The sequence below is a fragment of the Dermatophagoides pteronyssinus genome, unplaced genomic scaffold (assembly GCF_027571235.1).
Source record: "Dermatophagoides pteronyssinus isolate colony J.1.1.1.1 unplaced genomic scaffold, Derpt_VIB-CSIC_2022.12 sq0017, whole genome shotgun sequence".
NCBI lineage: Eukaryota > Metazoa > Arthropoda > Arachnida > Sarcoptiformes > Pyroglyphidae > Dermatophagoides > Dermatophagoides pteronyssinus.
This window is the reverse complement of record NW_027461541.1, coordinates 669657-685171: the sequence shown is the minus strand read 5'-3', so window position 1 is coordinate 685171 and position 15515 is coordinate 669657. Positions and strand designations below refer to the sequence as shown.

The 15515-nt window shown below is 31.4% G+C and overlaps 3 protein-coding genes across 3 annotated transcripts; 1 reads left to right on the top strand and 2 right to left on the bottom strand.

The window, feature by feature from the left end:
• The first annotated feature begins 989 nt into the window (after nucleotides 1-989).
• Nucleotides 990-5915, top strand: LOC113796731 (uncharacterized). The gene is made up of 4 exons (XM_027347032.2): nucleotides 990-3053; nucleotides 3115-3368; nucleotides 3442-4112; nucleotides 4197-5915. Exons 1-4 carry the CDS (start codon nucleotides 1311-1313, stop codon nucleotides 5159-5161), a joined length of 3633 nt encoding a protein of 1210 aa, XP_027202833.2. The 5' UTR covers nucleotides 990-1310; the 3' UTR covers nucleotides 5162-5915.
• Nucleotides 5815-7470, bottom strand: LOC113796590 (trypsin-1-like). Its single transcript, XM_027346896.2, has 2 exons — nucleotides 7044-7470; nucleotides 5815-6953 (listed from the first exon to the last, which is right to left on the bottom strand). The coding sequence occupies exons 1-2, from the start codon at nucleotides 7171-7173 to the stop codon at nucleotides 5863-5865; spliced, it is 1221 nt and encodes a 406-aa protein (XP_027202697.2). The 5' UTR covers nucleotides 7174-7470; the 3' UTR covers nucleotides 5815-5862.
• Nucleotides 7471-8001: 531 nt separating this feature from the next.
• LOC142645652 (uncharacterized) lies at nucleotides 8002-14457 on the bottom strand. Its single transcript, XM_075822406.1, has 3 exons — nucleotides 13019-14457; nucleotides 12887-12949; nucleotides 8002-12819 (listed from the first exon to the last, which is right to left on the bottom strand). Exons 1-3 carry the CDS (start codon nucleotides 13379-13381, stop codon nucleotides 8125-8127), a joined length of 5121 nt encoding a protein of 1706 aa, XP_075678521.1. The 5' UTR covers nucleotides 13382-14457; the 3' UTR covers nucleotides 8002-8124.
• Nucleotides 14458-15515: the final 1058 nt, after the last annotated feature.

Genomic DNA, 15515 nt, shown 5'->3' with positions numbered 1-15515 from the left:
TAACCAAAAACCAAAGCAACAAGTTCTCTATCTATCTTTCTATGTTGTTGTTGTTATATCATTGTCTGCGTGTGTATAGTGAATCCATGCATGCCTTATACTCGGTATATTTTGTGTGTTAGTGTGTGTGGGTGTAATGTTGTTTTCGTTGTTTGCCTGTTTGTTGGATGTTTTTTTTTTGTTTGTTGTTGTTGTTTGGATGCTTGTGTGTGATGTATGTGAAAGGTGGTGGTGGATATATTCATTTTGAAATAAAAGAAGAAGAAGAAGTTTAAAGAAATGAAATGAAAGGAATGAAAGAGAAAAAAACGATGGATGACAGAATCTATTCATTTTTCAACAGGTGGCATTTTTTTTTGGTGTCATTTTTTGTATTTTATTTTGATTTTGATTGAAAAAAATAGAATACAAATAGTGGATCCACTTTATCTATTTTCTTTTTAAGTTTGTTATCCCGTTTTTTTTTCATCGAGTGGAAAGGGTTAATAGTTTTTCTTCTTCTTTTGATCGATTTGAAAAAGAAGGAAAAGAATCTTTTTTTTCATTAATATTTATTTTATTACATTCTATATGAATGGCTAGTTTTGTTTTGTTTTTAACTATTCGATATGCCACTACTTTTTTGGTTTGATGATGCTCAAAATGATGAACGATAATTGATAGAAGCATAGAAAAATGAAAAAATCCTAACAAAATTTTCATAAATGTGCTTTTTTACACACACAAACTTAGCTTCGAAGCCAAACTTAAAGGGAAAACAAAAAAATTTTTAAGCAAAAATGCAAATACCTTAATTGGGAATTTGAAATTTTTCCAATTTTTTTATTCGAAAACATGCCGACACAAATTGTAGCGGTCTTTTCAATTGCTCGTAGTAGCAAATAATGATAATAGCTTATTTGTAACAAATTGTAGTAGTAGCATTGATGAATGTAATTCTAAAAAAAAAAAATTCGAATTCGATTTTTTTGTATATGCACACACTGAGTGTATGTGTATGATGATTGTTGCTCATTTAATCGGTTTTTCAATTTTGTGTTTATGTTACGTGTATTTTTTTTAATAATTTTTTTTCGAAATTTGGAAATTAATCTCAAAATCAAGATTCTTTTGTTGGACCGGTTATTTCTTGGATTGTATCTTGCATTGTTTGTGATTATTTAACCGATTTTTTTTGGTGCTGGTGGCAAATAGTTTTAGATAGTTTCTTTTCATTTCTATTTTTTTTTGGTGATTTCTTGTGCTAATTTCGAAGTACGATATTCTTCAGATTTGTGCCTGATTATAATTCTCTTCAACCTCAAGCAATAATGGCTGATAATTCTCGACCAGTTGAAAAATCGAATGTTACTAATCATAATCGTAATCATAGACAGAATAATATGAATCGTCCACGAAATACAGCTAACCAACGTACTCGTTCCAATGAAAATCAATCTTTTTCTACTCGTACTTTTCATAATCAAAAACATAAAGAAGATATATCTCAACAACCTGGTCCATCGACTGATAATCAAAATATTATAGACGATCAACGACGTACCGATCGTCATGAAAATGGTCAATCTGGTGATAAACAGCAATATGCCGGGTTTCGAAGAGAAAACCCAAAACAACATGTTGATCAAAATAATAAAAATGATAAACGACATACTGATCGTCGTGAAAAGGGCCAATCTAATGAAGAACAGCTAGGCGAAGAAATCCCAAATCAACATGAACGATTTAATAACAATCAACGGCGTTTTGATCGAAATAAACATGATAAGCAGCATACTGATCGTCGTGAAAATGACCAATCTGGTGAAGAACAGCTGCACGGAGAAATCCCAAATCAACATGATCGATTTAATAGTAATCAGCGACGTTTTGATCGAAATAAACATGATAAACGGCATACTACTGATCGTCGTGAAAATAATAGAGGTGATGAAACTCATCAACAATCTAACAGTGGTAAACGACCCTTCAGACCAAACTTAAATCAACAACGTCATTTTAATTCTCGTAATAATGTTCCGCGACCAGAAGATAATGATCGACAAACTACTAGACAGGAGGAACAAGGTGCACAAAATCATGATCAAACTGATGGTATTCCAAACTTTTCAACTCGTACTTTTGTCAGCAATAAACACCGAATTAAACCTGAAGAATCGATTCAACCGCAATCTGATCGTTCGGATAACAAGCAAAGACAAACTGGCAATAATAGAGCTCATCAACGACATCCTGATCGTCGTAAAAATGTTCATCAATCTGGTAATGATCAACAGGATAATCGATCTAACTTTCAGCAACAACCAACAATGCAAAAACAAGAAGAAAGACAACTTAGTGATATTCGTAATTCTGTTGCAGAATCCTCCGAACAATCGAATGAAATTGATCAACAGAATGGTCGATCTAACCGTCAACAGAAACAAACAATGCAAAAACAAAGACACCAACAACTTACTGATGTTCGTGGAACTGTTCCTGAATCATCCGATCTATTAAATGAAATTGTTCAACAACGTATTGAACCTGTGCCACAGCAATTCGATTTAAACAGTCTACTTATTAGACAAACGGAACAAAATTCTCGACCATTGGAATCACGACAAGAATATTTGATAATATCTCGTAATCCTTCCGTTCATGATGGTGTTTTTGCAATGTTAAATGTAGCTGCAATTCATGATCTTCGATCATTAAATCGACCATGTTTACGATTTCTTCATATGAATGATCCAAAATGGGCTGCCTTTTTAAATAAAGGACAAAAAATATCGAACGTTGTTGGAAAACTTGGTAAACAATTTTTTGTTGAAAATAACTTAGCTGAACTATCCGGTGTAGAAGATGAAGATAAAGATTTTTTAGATGGAGCTGAATCAATTCAACAACTACCGAATCATTTAATCGAATGTCCAATTTGTAGACAATTAATCAATATTAAACAACAATGTATTGCTTACACTGATTGTTTACATGCTATGTGTCTTGATTGTTGTATCACTTGTATTGGTCTTTATAAATTTTGTCCAGTTTGTCGAAAATCAATTGATTATGTAAGTCATTTATCTTTGTGTTACTCATATGATTAATTCTTATTATTTTAAAAAATAATAGCTGGTAGTATCAGCAAGTCCATTGGAATCATCTCATTTGCGTAATCGATTGTTATTTACATTTTTGAATACACCAATTGGTTCGGTTGCATTCTATGATATTGATCAATATAAAATTCAAAAATTATTTGATTCACTTCTTTTTATTGGCTGTCCATATTCAAATGAATCATGTCGATCATTCGATGTACTTCGTTTTCAACAACAAGATGATAATTATTTCAAATCCATTGTTGAACTTTATCAACATTTTCGGTAAGTTTTTTTTGAATTCAAAATGTTTTTTTCCTATTTGTGAATGAAATTTTTTTTTAATATCTTCCATTAGTACAACTCAATGTCATGGTAACATGTTCATTTGTATGCTTTGTGTTACAACTTTACGTATAAGTAAAAAATATTTGATAACATATAACTATGGTGATTTTCTTAAACATTTTAAAAATGAAAATACTTTACATGATGGTACACCAATCAAACATGTTCAATGTCCACTTTGTAGCCGTTATCTTTTCAGTGAAGATTTTCTTTGGGAACATTGTAAACGTGATCATTTATCATGTTATCTTTGTCATTCATTTTTTACAATTGATCAATCTGATATGATTGTTCATTATAGACAAAATCATTGTTATTGTAGTGTTTGTGATATGGCTTTTGAACCATTTGAATTACCAGCACATAAATCAATACATCCTAATGAAGATATTAATTATCGTGCACTACCTGAATCATCTCAATCACGACAATTACAAGAAACAACAATTACTAATCGTGGCTATATTGATCAAATCGATATGGAACTACGAAAAGAATATAAAATTGTGCCATATTTTGAATCGACCAATTTGCCAACAGCTGGACCTTCCGTTGAAAGTTATTTGATTAATTTTCCTGCCATATCCTCAAATGCTGCTATGCCAATGGTTCCAAAATTGTCAAGTTCACGTAAACCAGAAAGTTGGTATTCAGATAATTTTCCATCATTAAGTGGTAAAGGTAAGTTAAACAATTGAGAATGATTGAATTTGAATTCCAGCGGACAACTTAAAAAAATCTTATACATTTTCTTTTATTTATTAGCATCATCAATGGCAAAAATGATGGGAAAATCTAATTTATCGCAAACAAAAAGTCAAAACATTTCTAATAAAAAACAGCCCAAAGTACATCAGCCAAAACAACAACGTTCATTTTCCCCACCCCCTAATCAAGAATGGATTCCTGATAAAAAACCACAGATTGAAATCCGAAAGGTTACTTTAATTGATAATGATAAAGCAATTCCATCTTCATCATCTTCCACATCACTTGAAACGGTAACTAAACAAATTCAAAATATTGCTATAAAGCAAAAATTGGAAAATTCCGAAGAATTTCCTCCACTAGCAATATCTGATAATTCTTTCGAACAACAATCCAAAAAACTGCCAATATCTTTTACAACAATTCTGCAAGACAATGAACGTCAACGTGAAGATAAAAAACGTGATCAACTAAAGCCAAGAAAAAAACCAATTGTGAATGAATGGCCTTCGCTTGATGGTGTATCATCATCTCCAAACAAAAAAGAGGATGAAGTTCTTCCAACATTATTTCCGCAACCACCGAATAAATCAAAATTATCGATTGGAAGTAAAAAATTTGAAAAGTTCAATAATTTTGAACGGCGACAAACAGAATTGTATGAATATATTTTGAATATATTTATCGAAAATGGTCGTTATGATGAATTTATAGATAAATTTGTATCAGCTTGTCAATTATATTACTGGAATGAAATTCCTGGCATTGTATTTATTGAAAGTATTAACAAATCAATTGGTTCAACATCGATCGATAAAAGTGATATTTTTTATCGTTTGGCTGCATATATTCCTGATATTGATAAACAAAAAGAAATAATGGCTTATATTCGTGGACAAAAAAATATTCGTGTCGATGCAAAAAAAGCTATATCAAGTTCATGTAAACGTTGTGGCCAAATATTTATGAACGAAGATATAAATGAACATAGTTGTCGTAAGAAAGTGATAAAAAATGAATGAAAAAAGGAAAAATTTCTTACTTTTTACAGATAAATTTTTTTTCTCCAAATTTTCATTCTGATTTTTTTTTTTTTGGTTTTGTTTTAACAATATTTTTAATCTAATAATTTTGATTTTGGTGTTAGGTTATATTAGGCATTCATTTTGATTCTGATTTATTTTTTTTTCTCTCAAAATTTTCTGAAACATTTTTTTTACTCATTCAAATCATATCAAATTTTGTGATGTTGATTGAATTGCCAACTAATTACACTGATTGTTTTTTTTTTCAAATTTGGTCACCATTTTCAGATTTTTGGGTTGTGAATTTTTAATTTAATTTTTATCGACCGATGAATGTGATTTTCTTTTTATATTTTTTTTTAAATTGTTACAACACAATTACAATTACAATTACAAACAAAATCCGGTAATTTTTTTTACACACAAAAAAAAAAATCAAATAACTATTTCATGTTAAACACCGAAATAATATTTATCCTCTGTTTTGTTTTAGTCTTTTTTTGTCACTTATAATGTGAATTTGTGATTATTATTTTTACTCTTTCAATGTGTTCAACATTTATTTTTTTTTCACTTCTGCTTCTGATTACAAAATACAATTCACATTTCCAAATTATTTAAAAAAAAAGATCTCTAATTATATTAATAAAAATGAATTTTTATTTTTATTTTGTTTGTAAAAAATAAATAAATTTTATTCAATTTTTTAAATCATTCGATTCAATAAAATCGTTATTTGTCGTACTGGAAAGATTTTCATTTGTTGTTGTTGTTGTTGTTGTTGTCGATTGAAATGGACAAGCATCATCATCGTCATTGTTGTTGTTGTTGTTGCTGCAAATTTGTTTCAAAATCCATTGAATATATTTATCAACACGTGTATAAACACCTGGTTGATTTGGACGTGCACATCCACGACCCCATGATACAATACCAATTTGATAATATCGTTGATCATTATCATCATCATCGTCTTGATCCTCATCGTCATCATCACTATCATCATCATCCTGATTATCAATCATAATCATTGGACCACCAGAATCACCTTGACATGAATCATGACCACCATTTTTAAATGCAGCACAAATATGTTTATCATTAATACGTTTTGAACCATATATTTTTTTACATTGTTCATTATTTATAATTGGTATTTGTACTTCATGTAAATGATTTGTTACAAAACCACCTTCTTGTTGATGACCCCAACCAATTATTGTAGTATTTTTTCCATCAATAATTTTATCGTTAATTTTCGATGTTGGTAAACAAATTGCATTCAATATTGAATCATTCAGATTGATTGTTTCATTCAATATTAATAGGGCAATATCATTTAATATGAATTTTGATGAATATAATTCATGTGATATTACTTTTTCAACGGATAATAATTGTCCATTTTGTTGTTCCAACATTCGTAACCAATTATTATCATCATTAGGTCTCAATATTGTTGTAGCTGTAGTTTTATTCAATCGTTTTGTATCCACAGGCAATCGATTATTACCGATAAAAATTTTTAAATTTTCAGCCATTATTGTTGTTGAATTACCACCACCACCACCACCACCACGTGTAACACAATGTGCAGCTGTTAGAATATATTTTGAACCAATAATACTACCACCACAAATAAAACGTTTTTGACGATAAATACCAACCATCCATGGCCATGAATTTAATGATGATTCAATACCACCAACAATATATGTTCCAAATTGATTTTTTTGTTTCGAATCATATGGATGATGCAAATTGGATCCTGAACGTCGGCCACAATCAGCTAGTTTGAAAAAATTTGAAAAAAAAGTTTTGAAAAAATGGTGAAAATTTATGGCAAAAAAAAAGAAAAACATTGAAAAACAAAAATTACTTATATTTAAAATTTGTTGAATGATTGATTGATCAATATCATCATTATCATCATAATCATCATATGATAAAATAAAAGTTGAAAAATTCAATAACCAAATTATAATTAGAAATGTATTTGTTGAATACATTTTATCTTTTGGTTTTTTTTTCGGTTTTTTGGCTGAACATGAAAAATGAACAAAATAATTTCAAAACATAAAGTTTATATATAAGGTTACCCGTAATTCAAATTCAATCATGCATTTCATATGTATGCGATTCTTTTCACTTTGATACATCCGATTTTCTTTTCCAAAACCAAAAAAAAAAACAAGGTCAACAAAACCATTCAACAACAATAACAACAACAAGGTGTCCACCTGTCAAATCAGTTCAAAGGTCACATACACACACACATCCTGTACCCACCCTGTTTTGTTTTGACAGACAAGGGAAAAAGTCAAAAGCCAAAAATGAATGATAATAATAATTAAAAATGCCTAGGAATTTGTAATTTGTAAAATCTTTATTATTATTATTATTTATTAATTTATCAATCATCATCATCAAATGAAAGTGTTTTGCAAATTATAATTATAATAATAATGTAATGTTATATTATGAAATGATTTATAAATGAATTTTTTTAAACTGTGTTTTGAATCCATCAATAATAAACATCGTCATCATTTGCTTGTAATTTTAAATATTTGTAATAATGATGATCATGATTGAATTCACAGTTAATTATAATTTATAAATTATTAATGAGAAAATACATTAATTATTTTTAAAACAATGGGATGATTATTTTGCTTGTTTTTGGTATCAATTTTTTTTGTTTCCATAATTAGATTAAAAATGAAATGAATTTAGCAAAAAAAGAGAATTTTTTTTAAAAAAATTGTTACAATTCAGATACGATAAAAACGATAATGAAAATATGTTAATGCTGATCATTCAGTTAATTTTGGTCATTTGTTTTTTTGGTCAGTAGCTGTGTGTGTGTGTGTGCATGGATTTGTGTGTGGTCAAGATTTGGTCCAGTTTGTAAAATTTTTGGAATGTTGTTCCGAGAAGTGAAGTGAATGATTTTTGTCTTATGATTTTCGATGTCTTAATGTTCGTGTTGTTGATGATGATGAAGATGAAGATGCACTGGTGGAACGTTTTTTATTACCACCACCACCACCAGATGTATTTGATACATTTTTAGATATTGTTGCTGTCGTTGTTGTGGCTGTAGCAGCAGCAGTAGAAGTAGTAGAATTATTTATATTTGATGATGAATCGCTTTGTGAATTTGTTCTGGAACGATTTTTTGTTGTTGATTTTGAACGATTTTTTACTGTTTTTGTATTTGTTGTTGTTGTTGTTGCTGCTGCAGCAGTTTTTGTTGTTTCTTCTTCCTCATCATCATTATTTGTTGTTGATGATGATGATTCATTATTATCATCATCATCATCATCATCAGAATCAGATGAATTAGTAGAATTTGTTGAATCTTCATCATCATCATCATCAATTTCTTCATCATCATCATCATCATCTTGTTCATAATCATCATCATAATCATCAATATCGTCATCATCTTCATCTTCGTCATCATCATCAAAATCATCATAAACCATATCATCTTGTTGTTGTTGTTTTGGATGTTGTTTATTATCATTTGTTGTTTTTTTATTCGATGTTTTTGTTGTTGTTGTTGTTGTTGATGATTTTTTACCTGTTGTTTGTTTATTATTAATCATTTTATTTGATTTATTATTGGATGTTGATTTTTTCGTTGTAGATGATGATTTGGAAGATTTTTTTGTCGTAACTGCTGATTTTTTCACCAATTTATTCGATTTAGATGATTGATCATTCGATATTTTTGTTTCAGCAATGATGGAAGTGGTTGTGGCATTTGAATCATTCATAACTATCGTGTCATCCATTGTTCGTTCTTCATCATCATCTTCATTATTAACATTACCACCATCATTATTATTGCCACCAATATTATTATTATTCTGATTAATTGAATTTCCAATCAAATTTGAATCATTTTTTGATCGATTTTTATTATTATTATCATTATTTTCTGTAATTATCGATTGTTGATCATTATTATTATCACCACCAATCATTAATGTTGATTCACGTTGTATAATTGATGATGGACTCATTATAGTTGTTTCATTATCTGTATCAACTTCGGTTACATCTGATTTATCTTTTTCATCATCATCATCATCACTTTTTTTACTACTACTATTACTATTATTATTACTATTACTATTTCCGATTGATTTATTTTTATTATTTTTATTATTATTTGTTGTTATTGATTGTGATTTTTGTTGTTGTTTAGCTGTTGGCCGTATAGTATTTGATTGAGACTGTTGTTGTTGTTGTTGCTGTAATTGTTGTTGCTGCTGTTGATATTGTTGATGATGTTGATAAATACCGGCTGATGATGGTTGTAATTGTGTTTGTTGCTGATGTTGTTGTAATGATTTAGACATCTGTAAATGCGGTGGGGGTGGTGGCTGATGTTGCGGATGATGATGCTGTTGTTGTTGCTGCTGCTGCTGTTGTTGTTGATGATGAAGATGATGAAGATGAGCATCAGGATGTGGATATTGTGATTGATGCTGCTGTAATATAGGCGGTTGATGCTGTGATGGATGTTCTTGATGATGATGTGGCATTGTTGGCGGAGGTTGCGATTGCGGTGGTACACCGGGATATCTTTGCTGTTGTTGATGATGATGAAGATGATGCGATTGTTGTTGTTGCTGATGTAATGATGGTGGCGGTGGGGGTAGATGATGAGGATGAACATGTGGATGATGTTGTTGCTGTTGTGATTGATTTTGCGGATGCGATTGCGGCGGTATAGGAGGATATTGCGGATATTGTTGCGAATGAAGTGGATATTGATGTGGATGTGGATGGTGCGGATGTTGATGTGGAAGATGTGAATGTTGCGGGTGATGCAAATGTGGCTGCGGTGGATGACCATGATGTGGATGCTGATGTTGATGATAACCCATTGTAGCCATCATTGATAATGAATCAGACGCTGATGTTGGATTAGGTCCCGTCGGTGGTGGTTGTTGTTGAGATGCTGAAAGAGCTTGAGCTTGAGCAGCGGCCGCTGCGGCAGCAGCAGCTGCTGCAGCCGCAGCTTTCGATTTTTTCGATGTAGTTTTTGTTTCGGATTTTTCTTTGGCTGCTTTTTTGGCACCACCGTTTGCTTTTGCACTACCAGCTGCTTTTTTCGTTGATTTGGATTTTTTCCCATTACCATTTGGATTTGTTGGTGGTTGTCCGGGCAAATTGTTCATCTGTTGTTGCATAGGTTTTGATGCAATCGGTGGCATTACACCATGCGGTGTTTGCATATGCGGTGGCGGTCCACCTGGAGGCATGCCAGCATAGCGTTGCTGTTGTTGTTGTTGATGAGGATGCATTGATTCTTGTGGCGGAATCATTGGTTGATATGCATGTTGATGATGACCATGATACATATTGGCAGGATGATTTGGACCACCACCGCTACCATGATGTGAAGGTGGACCATAATTCATAGGCAAACCACCACCCCCACTAGCATTAACTACCGTTGGTCGTCTATGTTGTTGCTGTTGTTGTTGTGGATGATGAGGATTATGTTGAGATGATGGAGATTGTGGTATTGGAGATGGACCAGCACCACTAACAGTATGTGGATGATGAGGATGATATGCAGTGGCAGATGTTGGTCCCATATCTTGGTTTATAGCACTAACACCACCACCATTACCCCCAGGTATATAACCACTTCCGGTATTTTGTTGACCTGTTGTTGATGATGATCCATATGATGGATGTGTTTGTACCATTGGTTGTATTTGTGTTGGTCCACTTAATGCATTACGAAGATTATAATTCATATCAACATGATGCGGATGTGCTGAATGTGGTGGCAATGATGATGATGATGATGTTGATTGTGAAGATTGTTGTTGTGGTGGTGGTCCATGATGTGGAACACCTGTATGATGTAAATGAGGTGGTAATGGAGGCGGTGGTGGTTGTTGTTGTTGTTGTTGTTGTTGTCCATGATGATTACCACGTGAATAATTACCACTATTATTTGATATTGAATGTGACATTTTACCACTCATTGGTCCATATTGATTAATAGTTGCTGTTGATAATGTTGTACCATATTCCATTGCAGCTGATGATTGTATACCACCAGATATTGTTGATGAATGTAATGATTGTGTTGACATTGATTGGCTAACATTTGATCCTAATAATTGTTGTTGTTGTTGTTGTTGTTGACCATGTTGGTATGATGCGGAAGATGATGATATTGGTCCTGGAACTGGACCTTGACCTGGAGACGATTGTGAAGTTGGTCCATATTGATGACGATGTGAATGTTGATGATGATGATGATGTTGATGATGATTATGACCAGTATTATTATTATTATTATTATAACCACCAGTTATATTATTTGGCTGCTGATTTGGATGATTAAGATTATGACCAACTGGAATCGATGTTGTTGGTGGTGGTGGTGAAACCGGATTTTGTGATGATGAATTTGATGCCATCGTTGTCGTTGTTGCAGTCGTTGTGGTTATTGTTGTTGTTGTTGTCGATGATAATTGTGTTTGGGAATCATTATTATTATTATTATTATTAAAGCTCGGTTGATTATTATTATTGGATAATGTTTGATGATTGGTAACGATGATATTCGCACCACCACCACTACCATATTGCACCATTTTATTATTATTAGCATTATTTGGTTGCGATAATTGATTTGATTGAAATGAATTTTCATTATTTGGCTGTTGTATTGAATTTATTGGCGGCGATGATGATGATGATGATGATGAATTATTATTATCATTATTATTTGTTGTTGTTTCAGCAAGATTTTCATTTGAATTTCGTCTATTCATTGATGATGATGATGATGTTTTTGTCGTTGACGTTGTTGGTGGTGGCGAAGTTGATGGTGGATTTATATTAGATTCCTCTGATAATTTATTATCCATACCAGTTACGGTAGTAGATTGTTGTTGTTGTTGTTGTTCCCCATTGCACTGTAATTGCTTTGTATAATTTTGGTTATTTGTTGTTGTTGTTGCTGGTGAATTTTTCTGATTTTCATCTTTGATCGCTTCATTACTACCATTCATAATAGCCATTTTACCATTTTCTTGTTGTTGTTGTTGCTGTTTTTGTTCCATTAAATTATTATTATGTTGTTGTCGTATCTGTTCCATTGCTGTATCGATCATTTTTTGATACATTTCCTGATCTAATGCTGGTTGTTTAACAAATCTATCCAATTGACGATTAAATTCATCACTTGATTCTAATAATTTACGTTTTTTTTCACGAAATGTTTGTTCCATATTAGCTAATTCACTAAGTGAACGTTCTTGATGTAATATTAATGAATCAGCTTGTTTACGTAATACTTCTAAACGATTATTTGTTACAATTGTACGTACATCGGGCATAACTTTATCGGAAAATACTTCTGATATAAGAATATTATTACGATGATAACGTTGAGCAGCTATTTGTTTATTACTATTTAAACTTAAGCCACCACTACCGACAATCATAGAGCCAGCTCCCATTGATTCATCATCAATAATTGTATTCAGTTCATCTTCAGGATAATAACCAAATTGATGATATGGTGAATCATATTGATGATTCGAAGATGATGATGATGATGATAATGTTGTTAATGAATTACGATCATCTTTTGAATTCAATTGTTTCTATTTTAAAATTTAAAAGAATTTTAAAATTTTTAAAAATTTCTTCAATCGAAAATCATTCACTTACTTTACGATTAGATTTATTGGATTTTTCATTTTTCGATTTGGATGATCGATTTGAATGTGATTCCTGAAAAAAAAGTCAAAGAAAAAAAACATGAAAATTTTATTCATTCGAAACAAAACGAAAAAAAACTACCGTTCGATGTTGTTGTGATTGTTGTATACATGGTATATGTACCACCGGTTTTGTTGGATTAAAATTTGGATGTCCACGATTTGAATGATAAATAAATGGTGATGATGATGATGTCGATGATGTTGTTGTGGTTGTTGTTATCGATGATGAATGATTAGTGGAAGCAGAAACAGAAGCAGCAGCAGCTGCTGCTGCCGAAGAAGAAGATGATGATGATATTGTAGTTGATGATGGTGAAGATGATGATGATGATGATAATTGACCAGATAATGATCCAGAATTTACAATCATATTACCATTAGAAGAATTTAACATAACACCACCACCACCACCAACACTAACACCAGCCGAAGTACCGACCATGATTTCGATTATTATTATTACACTACCGGTATTAAAATGATGATAATAATTTTTGTTTGGAAGAAAATGTCAAAAGAAAAATTAATCATCAACAACAACAACAATAGTCGTCGTCATCATCATTGATTGAGCCCAAAAAAATAGCGAATTTCAATCATCATTTCATTTGAATTGAAATTGAATTCAATCGAATAATAATTTATTTCTGTCGTCGTCGTCGTCTTGTTCGTCTTCGTTGTTTTGTTGTTGTTGTTTATGATATTCGTATGTGGTAATCAAGAAAAAGTAGCAGCAAAAAAGGAGATTATTTCATTCACATCGCTGTTTGTTACATAAACATCACATCACATTAAACAGCGAATTGAGTTTTTTAATGGAAGAAAAACTTGAATCTTTCAACAAAAAAAAAAAAAGAAGATGTTGAACACACACCGAAGAAGAGAAAATTCTTCTTCAACAACAACAAAGACAAAGAGTGGAAAAAAAATCAGTGTTTGGATAGATAGATGGAGAGAGGCTAGGTTTCTTTTTCTTTTTTTCGTTTTGCTTTGCTTTATCTCTTTTTTTTTCCAAAACATCCACCACCACCACCATAATCAGTTGAATTTCTTGAATTCTTGTTTTTTCGATTTCGTTCCTACATCATCAGGCAAAATTTCGAATTTCAAGTTGATTTAGTTTTTGGGTTGAAAAATATATTTTTTGTCTTTTCGATGTCTAAGCAGAAGAAGAAGAAGAAGAAGATAACTTGGCTGAATTGATTTTTTTTTGGTTATCTTGTGGATTGTTCTCTTCTTCGTTCAATTCTTCTTCTATTCTCTTGTTGTTGTTTTTTTTTCTCATTTCAACTTGTTCTTTGGATATTTCTATCACTCTTTCTTCAGTTCAGACACTGTTTGACACTCGGATACCATACACACACACATACACATAGAAAGAGAGAAAGAAAGAAAGAAAAAGATGAAGAAAAAGATAGATAACATCCCAGAAAAATATACATCAAAAAAAAGAAAAGAAAAAACATTGAATCCTGTATCTCTCTCTGTATCTGTGTGTATATTGGGTCCTGTGTGTATGAATGGCTCAATTCTTTTTTTGTTTTTTTTTCTGTTTGGTTCGATATTGACCACTACTTTCTTCTTTTTTGTCGGTTCTGGATACTACCACTTTTTTTCTTTTTTTTGTTTGGATATCATTTCCCTATGCTACTACTACAAATAAATCCTTATTTATCAATGTTGAAAAGAATTTTTCCGACATTATCAATGATTATTTTTATGAATGGGATCTTAACCGCCTTATTGTAGTAGTGGTAGTTTTAAAGAATATATTTTTTGGATAATAAATGCCATTATCGATAGGTGGCGTTTAGGGAATTTCGTTTTTTTTTGTTTTTAGCCATCTTTGTTTTTTTTGTAAATGAGAATTGGATTTTTTTTTAAATTAAAAAAAATTCAATTCCAAATTCAAATTTATAAAAAGTTTAAAAACAAAAATGGTGGTGGTTGAACTCTGTTCTAAACTTGCTGGCAAACTATTTTTTATTGCCGGTAATTCTACATTGACGAAAAATTTATTTGATTTTTTATGATTACAGGCTGGTTGACTGGCTAGCTGGCTGGCTGGCTGGCCTGTCAAACAGATCAAAACCGAGCGACAGATAGAGAAAGAAATTCACCATGTCATTGTGTGTATGTTTGGTTAGAATTTATTCAATTCAAACTACAAACAGTCAGTCAGACAGAAAGACAGACACAAAACTGACTGACTGACTAAATGAATGAATGAATGGATGGATGGTGATAAAATGAAAATAATAGCTAAAATAAATTGGATAAAATAAAATAAAAAATTCTCTCTTTTTCTTTCCCCCTTTTTCCCCTCTTTCTTCCCCCTCTTTCCATAGTCAAAATCAAGTCCAATATTATTATTGTTTTGGTGATGAATCCACGATTCACAGCATACAGACATTGAATTATAGTGAAGTATTTTGGAAAAGGGAATGGAAAAAAATGGCGATAAACACATTAAATGGTCTTTGTATGTTGTATGTGTGTTGATGTGGATTTTGGGTTTGGAATGAATTCATAAACATTCTATGAACATCTATAATAATATATAATTGGAAAATCTA

Bases quoted from the DNA above. Each gene is read 5' to 3' on its own strand.
- LOC113796731 (XM_027347032.2), top strand. From the start codon at position 1,311: ATGGCTGATAATTCTCGACCAGTTGAAAAATCGAATGTTACTAATCAT. The intron at 3,054-3,114 runs GTAAGTCATTTA...AAAAAATAATAG, and splicing joins GTCGAAAATCAATTGATTAT to CTGGTAGTATCAGCAAGTCC. The intron at 3,369-3,441 runs GTAAGTTTTTTT...ATCTTCCATTAG, and splicing joins GAACTTTATCAACATTTTCG to TACAACTCAATGTCATGGTA.
- LOC113796590 (XM_027346896.2), bottom strand. From the start codon at position 7,173: ATGTATTCAACAAATACATTTCTAATTATAATTTGGTTATTGAATTTT. The intron at 6,954-7,043 runs GTAATTTTTGTT...TTTTCAAACTAG, and splicing joins TCAACAAATTTTAAATATAA to CTGATTGTGGCCGACGTTCA.
- LOC142645652 (XM_075822406.1), bottom strand. From the start codon at position 13,381: ATGGTCGGTACTTCGGCTGGTGTTAGTGTTGGTGGTGGTGGTGGTGTT. The intron at 12,950-13,018 runs GTAGTTTTTTTT...CTTTTTTTTCAG, and splicing joins AATCACAACAACATCGAACG to GAATCACATTCAAATCGATC. The intron at 12,820-12,886 runs GTAAGTGAATGA...ATTTTAAAATAG, and splicing joins CCAATAAATCTAATCGTAAA to AAACAATTGAATTCAAAAGA.